The sequence below is a fragment of the Dipodomys ordii genome, unplaced genomic scaffold (assembly GCF_000151885.1).
Source record: "Dipodomys ordii isolate 6190 unplaced genomic scaffold, Dord_2.0 Scaffold199, whole genome shotgun sequence".
NCBI lineage: Eukaryota > Metazoa > Chordata > Mammalia > Rodentia > Heteromyidae > Dipodomys > Dipodomys ordii.
Genome location: NW_012267415.1, coordinates 976,423 through 990,196, shown reverse-complemented (window position 1 = coordinate 990,196; position 13,774 = coordinate 976,423). Strand labels below are relative to the sequence as shown.

Below are 13,774 nucleotides of genomic sequence, written 5' to 3'. Positions count from 1 at the left end.
TTAGTTATTGCAAAAAAGGGAAACCATGGGACCTATGTTTCTTTGGGCCTGGCTTACTTCACTTAATATAATTGTGTCCAAGTCTTTCCATTTCCTAACAAATGGGGCAATATCATTTTTTCTGATAGAGGCATAGAATTCCATTGTGTATATATACCACATTTTCTTGATCCATTCATCTACTGAAGGGTATTTGGGTTGGTTCCATATCTTAGCTATGGTAAATAATGCTGCAATAAACATAGTTGTGCTGGTAGCTTTAGTATGGTCTTGTTTGTAATCATTCAAGATAACCTCTGTTTTCACTGTATTTGATATTGGTATAATTTGGGGAGGGGAAGAGAGAAAAACAAATTGTTTAAATAGAGATACAGATTGACCCACTGCAACAATGAGATGTACAAGATGCTATGTTGAGAAACGAACTTTACAATTTAGGTGGGAGTGGGTGTAAGGGTGGGGCTTGGGGGATTGGGGGTGTAGCTGAGGAGGAGGGAGGGAAGGGATGGTAGAGCAAAAACAAAGGAGGAAGCAACAATGCTGGATAAGAAATGTACTCATTACCTTGCTCATGTCACTGTAACCCCTTTGTACAGTATTTTCACAAAAAAAAAACAAAAAATAAAGAATTGCTCCTATATTCAACATAAAAACAAAATTAACTCCCATGTCTCTGGAGGAAAATGAATTAACAACATCAGCACAAAAGATTGAACGTCCATGACATATTTGTTCTTATCTTATCTAAACTTACTTCTCTAGTCTGTTAGAAAGGAAATATAGGATTTAGAGCATGATGAAATTTTCTGCTTACTAAATGAGTGAGAAATTTCAAATTAAAGATTTTCAGATATAACTTGGCAGGAGGAAATTAGCAGAGACCTCATCACATTAAATGTAGCTACAATTCTGGAAATGTATTCCTCTCTCCAAAGCAAATAAACAATACCTGACTTACAGTTTTAGTTCACATTCACTATTGTATATTATCTATATTAATATCTACTCTTTGATTTTTTTCCTCCTCTGGGTTCCTGACAATGTTGCTACACCCCAGTTACCATCTGGTGCCAGTAGAATGAAAAGATCATGTTCATAGATCTTGGAGAGTTATAAGTAGGAGATATATTGCATGCTTTTCTAAGGCATATATATCTCAAGGAATGGGAGATAAATCTCACAAAAGTTTAGAGTGCTGTTTATTATCTCTGTGGATTTTGGGGAGTCTAATTGTATTTTCTCCAATGTAAAAGACAAATGCCTGCTTTTTAAAATGCTTTTTGTTGTAAAAATAGTGTACAGAGGGGTTACAGTTGCATGAGTAAGGTAATGAGAATATTTCCTATCGAGCATTGTTACCTCTTCCTTTGTTTTTCCCCTACCATTCCTTCCCTCTCCACCTCCCCAACTCTTCCCTCCTCTCCCCGAAGTTGTAACGTTTGTTTTCAACACAGTGTCTTGTACATCTCATTGTTACAAGGGGTAAACCTGTGTCCTTATTTTTTTGTTTCTTTTGTATGTTCTTCACCCATGGTATAACCCCTGTTTTCATTGTATTTGATGTCCATGACCTGATCTTGTATATACATTTTTCTAATTTGGGGAGGGGAAGGGAAATAACAAAATGGCTGCTTCTTGAATCATATTTTTTTTCAAACGTGATTTCCTACTGGTGAATTCTGATTTGGGAGGAAACAGATCCCACATATAAATGAATTGTTTCCCCCTTTTAGCTTAGTGATCTTCAATGCTACTACTTTTAACTGTGACTCAAAGCAAGAGAAGACTGTCTTGTGGATCACTTTAAAGAATGAAACCACTTTGTTAGCTGGGCTATTCACTTCAGGAAAGCCAATTGTGTAGTATTGGTATATTCTGGGCACCGGTTTTGCAAGTCCAGTAGAAGATTCATAATAAATATGTAAGGCTTTAGAAAAAAGTAGTGACCTCTTGACAAAACAAAATCTTTTTGAAACCCCAATTTTATCTTGCCAACTTGGAAGTCAGCGCAGTTGGACCTCTAATCAAAGAAACCCTATACATCATACAATGAACGAAGTGATATTTGGCTCTTTCAGTTACAAAGGTAGGAATGCCCAGAAACATAAAAGATCAGGATTCTGTTGCACAAAAGATAATTGAAAATGAGGTCGACAAGTTTTAAAGACAATGGAAAGTGAGTTGTCCAAGTTTTAAGCAAAATTCATGGCTTTTATTTTTTTCTACTGTAATCATGGAAGACAGTGTCAAGACAGCACATTACTACCTCAGAAATGGAAGGGCCAAAGTGAACACAAAATCTCTGACATGCAAAGCCTAAGTGGGACATTTGTATGTTTTCATTTCACTTGTTACCATAACAAGTGAAGTTACTCCAATATTTACAGTGCCAACCCATAGATGAGCCAGCAGATTTTTTTATTCAACATAAAATAATAATAAAATACTTAATTTTCGAGGTGAACCTCATCTCAAGCAATAAGCCAGGCATGGTAACCTGTTTATGATCCCAGCTATGAGGGAGTTCTAGGCAAAACAAGTCCTTCTCAAAGTAACTAAAGTAATAAAGGTTTAGAAGTATGGCTCATGTTGCAGAGTGCTTGCTTAGCAAGTATTGAGATTAAACCCCAGTATCAGTGAAGGGGAAAAATGTATTATAACGGTGTATTTTTTAAAAGTATAAAAGAAACTATCAGAAGAAATATCCAGAAGACTAAGAAATGAAGTTATAGGAGGGACAGGCTTTCAAAGGTTGGGAAGTAGATACTTGTTTTACCTTAAAACTTTTGTCCTATTTGATTTTTGAAAAGAAAAGAAAATGTGTGCATTAATTATCGTGACAATTATGAATATACAATTAAGCAGACCCCTAATATATGTCACGTGTGCACTTAAGAATGGCTAATGTACATTTTCCTCTACTGTATGTTCAGATAAAGAAAGCTTAAACAAAATCATTTAAATTCTACATCTGTAAGATTGGAACTATGCCATTAATTTTAGAGTAGTTCTCAATGAGAATATTGAAGTCAACATCTTGCTATTAATAACAGGACTTTCCTGAGAGGTAGGATTATAAAAACTCAGAGTTACTGCATAAAAAGTGCTTTAAAGCTACTCACAAACATGAAACAATAATAAGTGCTACTACTGGTATTAATACAATAATTTAAAAATTTCGTTCTTTCCTGGTATGTAAGCTGCCAAAAGGAAAGAAGGCCAAGGGGAAGAAGAGGGCTCTGGGCCCTGCTTTCGCAAAGAAGAACTAGGTCAAAAAAGTGGTGACTCATCGATTGGAGAAAAGACCTAAAATCCTTGGCATTGGACAGGACATTCAGCCCAATAGGAACCTCCCCCATTTTGTCAACTGGCCCTGCTCTATGCTGCTGCAGCTGCAAAGGGCAATCTACCTGCACCTGAAAGCACTTCCTGAGAGTAACCAGTTTAACTAGACCTTGGGCCGCCAGCCAGGAACACAGCTCCCTCAGCTGGCCCACATATACAGGCCAGAGATGAGGCAGGAGAAGAAGCAGAGGATGTTGGCCCGAGGTGAGAAGAAAGCTGCTGGCAAAGGAGACCTCTCCACTAAGAGACCTGCAATCCTCGATCAGGAGTTAACACTGTTAACACCTTGGTAGGGAGCAAGAAGGCTCATCTAGTGTGGATTACACAAGACATGGACTCCATCGAGCTGGTTGTTTTCCCCCCTGCCTCAGTAGATGAGCATCCTCTACTGCATCATCAAAGGGAAGCCAGGCTGGGGCACCTCGTCCACAGAAAGGCAGGCACCACCATTGCCTCTACTCAAGTTACCTCTGAAGACCAAAGATCTCTGGCCAAGTTGGTGGAAGTTATCAGGACCAATTACAGAGACAGACATAATGAGATCCACCATCACTGGAGAGGCAATGTCCAGGGTCCAAAATCTGTGGATGAAATCGCTAAACTGGACAAGGCTAGGAGCTGGCCCACTAAACTAAAGTGTGCAGTATTGATTTCTCTGTACATGAAGATAATAAAAACTGTCCTTTTCGAAGATAACATAAAAATTCACATACATAAATGGAGCATTTATTAGATTTTATTGAAGACATAAAAACAAAGTGTGTGTGTGTGTGTGTGTGTGTGTGTGTGTGTGTGTGTGTGTAAACTAAGCTATAAAGTTAGGAATGCAGGGGAAAAATCAATGCTATCATGTGGTTAGCTATTGAAATCTGAAATATAGTTTTGCATTTGCTATCTTGAATTCATGTGGATAAACATACTAATATGTCAAAGATGCTTTTCACATATAAGACATGTCTTACAATATTTTGTTTTCTTCTAAATAGAATTGTATGCAAACTTACCATAAGGTAGAGTTCAAGTAGAAGACTGCAAAAATCTCTATTTGAAACAACTCTACTTTCTGTTTGACTATGTTTTATGCAAATCAAAACAAAAATAACTTGCTTTTTTGATTTTAGGTTTTTAATTTGAATTTAGGACTCTTCTAATATAATACTATAAGATTAATTCTTAAGACAAACCTTTTCCCACTGTGGAACTGGGAAGGATAGAACTTATACATCATTTTAGACAGTCTACAGCACTTCACAGAATTATTCAATATTATTCAATAAATTCAATTATTCAATAAAACTGGATAAAGTTTAATTTTCAATAATAATCAGTATGTTTTAAATATTAAAATGTAATTAAAATGTAATTAAGACATGATCAGCTACCATTCATTTCCTGAGTATTTACTTGCTGTTAAAAATTTAACATTGTCTGTATGATTGACTAAAGTTTTCATGTGATGTCGAAAACTTACTTTACAACTTTGGTGGGGGGGGGGAGGATTGGGGGGGGGGGGGGGAGGCTGGGAAGGGATGTGAAGGATAAACAAAGGAGGAGGCTGCAATGCTTGATAAGAAATGTACTCACTATCTTGCCCATGTAATTGTAACCCCTCTGTACAGTATGTTCACCAAAAAAATAAATAAATTTTTCATGTGAAATAAATAAATTTCACATGGGTTAGGTGTATATTTCAGAAATGTAAGTATTCTTAGATAATATTTCTTACTTTTTCGTTTTTGTGAAATAACATGTTCTTCCAGTAGTCAATAAACAATGGGCTTTTCAGAAGTTCCTTTAGAAAGGAATTGATTTTTACATATTCACGCTCTTTGGACTATATTTCTGGCCCCATAAACTGCTGATTTGAAAATCTCTCTAACTTGTTCTTGTGACAAAGGCTATATTCTGTGAACTGTTAAATAACCCCAGTATTTTTGCCATGGTTGGTTAAACAGGAAATGGACTATTTCATTATAAATAATGCACAAGTCCACTTTAATAAGAGACCATAGTGCGACCTTAGAAATTGCTTTGCATTTATTGATCAGTAAAATTGAAATATTTTAAAACCTTATGTGGCTTTATATGATCATATCTAAAGACACTAGATAGAAAAAGAATCAGTACATGTTTTTTCTCTGAACTCGACCTTAGCATTTTTTCCTGGGTCTCTCCACTAAATCATTTAAACAATTAAGATAAGAATGGTATGTGATATGCACAGCAACTGTTATCATTTGTTGACTAGATCATTAATGAAAACATAAATTCACGTAGATGACATTAAGACCCATGGTTTTCTCTCATGGGTCAATCTAGCAGTGATGGTCCTGAATGACCTGAGTAACAGGGCAGGTCTTACACTGATGAATTAGCTTGAAGTGGAAATTATACTTTTTCTGCCTTTCTTTTTATTAGAATATATTTATTGTGCAAAGGAATTTTGTTATGATATTTTCAAAGATGTACAGAAAGAACTCTGATTAAATTTACTCTTTAATCAGTATTTCATATAATTATACTATTTTAATGCTTAAAAAGGAGGATAGGGGAATATGAATATAAAATTTAAAAGCATCCTGACTTACATGATTTTTTTCCACACGTACATATATCCATATATATATACATGTACATATATGCATGCATATAATGTTAAAGGAGTAAGTTTGCTAAATGTGTATTGTTTCCTTCTTACAGTGTTCTTGTTGCTGTACCTAGATGTACTAAACTTCAGATGTACTAAACTATGGAAAATTTACATTAAATATGTAAAACCATTTCTGAATATAAAATCCATCTTACTTTCCTCTGAATTGAATGTTCTGCAATGAACTTTAGATTTTGTTCACTCAATCATCTGAGGGCTTAGGAAAGACTTTACTTCACACAGCATGCGCGTGCACACACACATGCACACAAGAAAAAAAGTCAGAAGATAATTTCAAGTAATACTTTGAATGATTATTTCAAATTTAGAGCCAATTGAGTTCTTTCTGAGCATAGTCATCAAGATGCCAAGATATTCTATCTACATCATTTTTCTCAGCAAAGTGGAGGTATGAATGAATAAAGTTATAGTAAACATGAAAATAAGCCAGACACAGTACCACAGTTAATTTACATAATATAAAAAAAGTTCCTCAGAAAATCTCTGAAACAAATTGTGCCAAGTAAACTTCCTTTAGTACTAGAATATCAAAATGTTATAGACTGAGGAACAATATCATTCTGAAGATGGCCTTTCAGTCATTTTGCAATTAATTATATTCCTTTAATTATTTTCCTCGTATAATATAAAGATACTTTTAAACGTTTATTACCTTAGATTAATTCATCTAATGATATGCTTTCTAACTGAAGTCTGACTACTAATTAACCCAAGAGGGTGAATAAATAAAATGTAAAAGATAATATAACATTTAGTCTTAATATCATTACGAAAGGTCTCCTAATTCAATGCCCTATCATAATTGTGTGTTGGTTTTTTATACTTTCTATGAAATGCATTGGAGACAAAGCACAAATCCTATTTAGTGTATCTACAATGCAGTTTGCTTAGATTGGGTGAGCACAAGACAATTAAACAAGGTACATTGGCAATGAGGAGACCCTTAAGAAAGAATACTATCTTGGATTTCTTTATAAGTATGGACTCCTTTGCTGTACTTGGTATTAGTATGATATTTACCACTCTGTTCTAACTTTGTGCTGGAAAAAGCACTAGGCAAACTTGGTTACCATCTCTCCTCAAGATTTTTTATTTTCTTGAAATATGAGTAAAAAATGAGAATGAGATAGCTATATTAATATAGAACTACAATATTAAACTTTTTAAAAGTTATTATTAGAGGAGAAAACTGGAACAAAATGAGGGATAGGTGACTTGTTATCTGACTTATGAAACTGTATCCCCTCTGTACATCACCTTTATAATAAAATATAAAATAAAATACAGTTGTTATGAATTTTGTTATTAATTCAATTTTTAGCACCTAAGATTGGATAAAAAGTGGAGAGGAATATTTTTTGAAGATAGGAAAGAATAATTTTAAATATTAGTTTATTATATTATCCCGAAGTGTAATGTGTTTACTAGATCACTCTCTTTTTACTATAGTTGTCTGTTCAGTCGTGGTGGCATAGAAAATGTCTCCATTATATTTAACTCCAAACTATTCCTTCTTTCACACAGACCATTATGGATAGCTCAAAACAGAGCAAAATCTATAGTAAACCTTGTTAATGAGGGCTAATGAAAAGGATATAATAAATTAATAATATGGCACAAGACTCATATTGTATCTTTATCCAATTTAATGTTTTAAATGGTCTTTTATTCTTTGTTCTTATCTGAAGTTTCAAATTATCTTAGAGAGTTGAGAAGTGTAATTTATGTGATTATATTTAAAACTGTACTTAAAATTGTATAGGTAAAACATTGGCATAGGTTCAAGTCAATCATTCTTGGATACTCAGGTAAATAATTTCCAACACATTTAATTAATTTGTTACTTTTATGCTAATTTAACATTCATATACTTCAGAAGTGGAAAAAATGTGAGGCAAAAAATTAAAGGATGTAAGTTGACAATTAAAAAACTGTTTTATCATTCAGAGTTTGCTTTCTGTCATTTTTAAGACTACATGTACTAGAGGTATAATAACAACAACAAAAGAGATAATGTGGAAACCAACTTACCTGCAAGTAGTCTTACATTTTTTTTTCTCCTGAGAGCAACTTAGTCAAGTATAAAATCTCTAAAAATGTACGCTTCTAAACAGGTTGGTATCATAGTTTCCGATTCCTCTTAAACACAAGCAAACAACAAGTGGCAATGCAGTTTTCATGTGAAATTCCTATTCCTGAAAGGGTTTACTTTTTCAGGTGGCCTCCTAGCTACAGAATGAAGTCTGGGAAATGAGGACCGAGGAGAAGTTGTGTTTGTTAGCTGGGGACAGGGATGGATTAGATCATTTTAGACAGGTGGCTGATGATGGATGGAGGTGGATGGGGGATCTCTGGAGGAAGTGAGTATTTGCGAAAGAAAAGACTCTACCTGTATAGCCCAGCGAATTGTCATCATTATCGGAGGTGGGGATTGGCGTCCCGTTGTCCTTCCCCCTCTCTAGGTCTTCAGGGTCTGTCGGAAACAACACCAGAGCTGCTGATGGGGTCACAGTAGTAACAGTAGTTGCCATTTCGATCACAGCATGTCCAGACACAAGTAAATCCACATGTGACAAAAAAACACACAATGACAACACACAGCACACTTCTTCCTCGCCCCTCCTGCGGCACGCTGAGGCCTGGGACGGTGTGAGCATCATGGTGCAGTTTTCCCTTCTTCTCCTTAATTTCCCTAATTCTCTGCTCTCTGCCTGCACCTTTGCCTGCACTTCAAAGCTGGCAAAGGGCTCTGACTGCCCTCTGTGAGGCGGCCAGCATGACTGAGGGAGCATATGGAGGAGGGAGAGGGCAGGGTGGCTGAATGCTAGCATTGCTAATTTCCTACCTTATTGTTAATCAAAGCTATTGACTCTGATCACTCCCATCATCGCTTCATCTCCTGGCAATTACAGACTCGAGGGACTGTACCTCAGAGGAGAGGGGGAGGGAGGGGAGGAGGAGGAGAATGTGATCTTGTCAACTAAGAGAGAAGATGGTAATAATGTCTTTTTTCTTAGAAGCAGCAGAGAAAGTGGTGTAACATTCTATTTCAGAAGGCAACTCTTTCTCATCTTAATGGATTGAGGAAAAAAAATATTGAAATGAATACATGAAGAAAAGAGCATCTCACTTAGGGTGCTTGGCTAAAAAAAAAACAAACAAAAAAAACAAACAATCAAAATAGCTTGAGATTCAATGGTACAGCCCCCTACTTAGATATTTTGTATCTTCCCATTTCCTCAATAAAGATGTTATTTTTATGTTCATTCAAATTGCAGTCACTTCCCAGTGGGGAATTTTAGATGTAAAGTCTGAGCCCAACCCTCAGAGTCCAATCTCCAGTGGCTATGGTGCGATGGATGGGTAGAGTCAGAGGTGTCCTGTCTCCATCTACACACAGCCATGTGTGTTAAGATAAATGTGAATAGTGTTTATGGCTTCTCTGCTGATAAGCAGACACAGAAAGAATAAAAACCATTAGTGTCCCTCCTAAATCGAATAACAGATGGAGTCATAGGTCACTCCAGTTGCAGTGTTCTGCAAGCTTTTGATCACCTTAACCAGGATCTACAGAAGATTTCTCAGGATGAGCAGCAGAATGGCACAGCTGTTTACTGCAGGAAAAAAGCCTGTCACTTTATGAATGAGGCAGCAAGTACTCACAGGTAATGTCCCTCCAGGAGCTGCACAGGCATCATTAATTTTGTGTCACAGCTTGCCTTTTGCTGGGTCAACACACTGGTTCTTAGGCACCGCTATTTAGGAATGGTGCAGAGATTTTTGAAAAGGAATGAAAAGTCTTAAAATGCATCCTTCTGTGCTTCTTGGAAATGGCATATTTGATAAATAGACAAATAAGAAAAATAGATAAGTAATCCACCGCTCTCATCTCCCATCGTCCCTCCTTCCTACTTGAAAGTGTCATAGAATGAACTGGATGTGGCTAAAGTGAAAATCAAAAACGGTTCAGATCAGTGCAGACAAAAGGGGAAAACAATCCGAGTCCTTGCTTTATTCACACTTGCCTCCTCTCTAGCTATGGATTTGTCATAGTTATTTTTATGGTTGACTTTGGAAATGGGCTGGACATGGAGAGCATCTCTGAGCTTTTAAAATTATTTTTTATGTTAAGTCGGTTTTAGGTCTTATCTGTTAAAGAGAATGAGAGGCAGATTTTTTGGGGGAGTGCAGTTTGAGGCAGTATTGGATACTAGAATGTTGGGTAATAAACTATATAACCTTGTTTATGAGGCAAGCTAGGAGACTGACAGAGAGAAATGAAGAAAATTTTCTTGTTCAAATACATTTAAAGGTTTTTGAGGAAGGAGATCACCCTACTTCTTCTCAATCAAAGTTATTTTAATATCTAGAACAGATCTTGTTAAGTGAGGTAAGACAAGCCTAGAGAGACAAACAGAGCGTGTTTTCTCTCATACATAGAAGCTAGATATAAAATACAACTGTTTATGATAACTTATACAGGCCACCAGGCATGTGCACAGAGCAAGACTAAAAGAAGATACATTTAGGGGAGGAACCCAGACACATAACTCCTCTGAATGTTTAAGTGTTATTTATTGAAACAAATTTCTGGAAATGCAAACATGGGCATTTTTATTATTGTTCCTTTTGCTGGTTATGACACTTGTTTTTGCTTTGTTTGCTTGTTTTCCTTCTTTTATGGAGGGAAGATGGAGGGGTGCAGATATGCAGGGAGGAAGGGACAACAAATGAAGTCAGGGTACAAAGTAGGTACTACACAGAGAATGACCTATGCAACTTGTGTGCAGGGACAAGAGGGGGAAATTGTAGGAAAGTGGAAGAAGGGGTGACACCGTCCAGAAAGAAATGTACTTATGACCTGCCTTATAAAATGGATTTCTCTTTATATACCACCTTGGTAATAACAATAAAATTATAATTAAAAAAGTATATGCTATGAATGGATGAACATATCACAGTGAACTTCCCCCCCACCTTGCAGTATTACTATATTCTAATATAAACAGTATATGGATGAATTCCTTTTTTAGAAGCAAATGTAGATTGTCAATGAAAGTCCTACTTCTAATTTATGTAGTTATTGTTTATTTAAAGTAAACACACACATTTATAAACACCTTATTAAAATATAATAAAAAGTCCATGAAACTAGTAATAAAAACTCATGTGCAGTTTTTTAAGTTTTTTATAAAAATATAATAAAATCCATACACATCCATAATATAACTAAATTTGGTAGTTTATACTACATTGCATCATCTTGGAATAAGGTTTCCAACTATTCAAGCTTTCTTGAGAATGATGGTGGTATTACAGCAACAATGGAGATAAAGTAAGTCAGTTTCCTCTCATTAGAAAGGAAAGGCCTATTTAAAGATTTTCCCTAACTTTAACTTACCCAAAGTTGCTTTTTTTTTTTGTTTTCACGCATCCTGCTTTGGGCTCCTTTTTAGGATCAGAAGAGAATAGACTTTGCATTAAATCAATGAATTTTACCATATCTATAAGACACATTCTGTCTACCTCATGCTGCCTTCTAGTTAATGATATGCTGGCCATAAAGGAAACAAAAGGTACCATTTTTACTAACTCCACTATTTATTCTTTCTCCTCCTTCTTGTCAAAATATAACAAGATAACATGAACTCGCCACCTGACCCACTGTTCAGGAGATGGAGGACAATTTCAGAGTCCCATTGATACTGACTTACGTTTTTGTTAAATAATATTGATTTTTTTTCTTTTGAGCCATGAACTAGAAGATAACGAGGTGAGAGGCTATTTTGTTTGGACCTTATTTGAAGGTCTTTTTATATCCAAATTCCAGATTCAGGGCCATGTATCCTGGATTGAAGTAGGTGCAGCTGTGAGAGATGAAAGCCTTCCTTCCATCTAGAAATTCACTAACATGGCAGGTGCTGGGTTTCATGGTTCTCATTACACTAGACATTGAATTTCTCAGTTCCAGGTACTTGTCATTAACCCACCTACCTACATTACATTGAACCTATGACAATGAATTAATGAAGAAATGGTAACTAGATTTGCAAAAAATTCTTAAGTGATATACTCAGAATTTGAACCAACTGAACAAAAACATTTTCTTCAATTCATGTTCTGCAACAGTATAAGATGTAAGAGAAAAATCAAATTGCTATCAATGAACTCATATGCTATTGTATCCACTCCCCACAATATCTATAAAATCATGTGAATCATTTTTATAATCACAAAAATGGGAGTCTTGGTGCATGCACACGTGCATGCACACGTGCATGCACACACCCAATCTGCATATATATCTGTATCTGAAAATCCAATGGATAATTACAACTTTCTATCAGAAATGCAGCCTTTTGTGAAGCTAGTAGCTATGTGCCTTTCACTGTTCATGCCCAAACATTTCTTGGTTTCTTGTGGTGCAAACAGATAAAATCTGCCCTCAGCAATGATCAATGATACAAACCTCAACGTTAATTCCAGTCACTATTCTGTATAATACAGTAGATTGGCCTACATTATTAGATCTCTTGTTCCTCTTATTTAAATGAAATTTTGTGATTTAATTTAGAATCATCAATAGTAGTGACTAAGAGTAAGAAGCCAGGTGTGTGATACAGTACAGTGTATCCTATGAAGCCTTCCTGCAAACAATGCCTGACCTGAACTCAGTGAAGAGTTGAGATTTAGTCTGTTTACAAAAAAATAAAATAACAACAATGGCCTTTGTTTTAGAAAATACATGTGAAATAATTAAGGGTTGATACGTTTGAAATATTTTTAACTTTCAAATGACTTGAGAGAAGTCAGAGCCAAACCGTCACTTTGTTAACAGTTACTCGATATATTATGGATATTGAGAGCTTGTTTGGGGAGTACAGTTACTCATCTACCCTGGACCGAAAACAATACTGGTCTTCCTCTATCAGGGAAAGTTGCCTCCTACGACCAATGCTCAGCTTCAGGAGGGTTGCATATAGAGAAGCATGGGAGAAAGGGACATCTGACTATCCAGCCAGATCATCGAATCAACCCTGGTGACCAATGGGTGACATCCAGATCCAACTAAGTGTATTATGAAAACACTCAAAATAGTTTAAAAGGAAAAAAATGTTTAAACGAGAATGAAAAAAGATTGAGCAGTTCAAACAATTCCCTACATTGTGCTACAAAAATTCATGCAGCAAAGTTTCTCTTTGAACTGGTGGTGTGATTAAAACAGCTAATAATATTATTTTCACAGTGTACAGACTCATACCTGCAACTAATATTCTATCTACACTTCTCTGACTTGTCCATTATACCATGTTGATACTGTAACACTGTTGTAATGTAGAGGCCTAAGAGAAAAACCTGGAATTTCAGTTTGAACCTTTTGCTACTTATGTTTCATTTGGTTTTGTTTTATGTCAAAGTTTGAAACTCTAGGACACCCTCTCTGTCTGATGTATACTCCTTTCTGTCATATTCAGTTATGCAAATAGACATTAGTACAAAAATATTCCTTTTTTCCCCTATTGTACATTTCCAATCTGGTTTCTTCATAGATTTGCATTATTACTGTGTAAAGATTTGGCATTAATTGACATTTTGAAGATGACCATTAATAAAAGATTAGGGAAAAGCAAATGAATATAAACTACTATCAATATGAGAATTGTGTTCTACAAATTGGATCAATTCTCATTGATTCTTTCCTCCTAATCAAGAGGAATGCAGGGAATGGATCCTTTAATGGAGTACTGAGAACATTTA

General features: G+C 35.6%; 2 protein-coding genes across 2 annotated transcripts in view; one reads left to right on the top strand and one right to left on the bottom strand.

Moving 5' to 3' along the window:
- Positions 1-4,078, top strand: part of LOC105999767 — a 79,476-nt gene extending 75,398 nt beyond the window's left edge. Inside the window, 2 exon segments of the mRNA XM_013034882.1 lie at positions 3,201-3,600; positions 3,603-4,078. Of these exon segments, the coding sequence (XP_012890336.1) occupies positions 3,201-3,600; positions 3,603-4,078 (876 nt within the window).
- Robo1 (roundabout, axon guidance receptor, homolog 1 (Drosophila)) overlaps positions 1-13,774 on the bottom strand; it is an 829,689-nt gene that overhangs the window by 450,894 nt on the left and 365,021 nt on the right. The window contains exon 2 of the mRNA XM_013034895.1: positions 8,406-8,489. Within this exon, the coding sequence (XP_012890349.1) occupies positions 8,406-8,489 (84 nt within the window). The remainder of the gene's footprint in view (positions 1-8,405; positions 8,490-13,774) is intronic.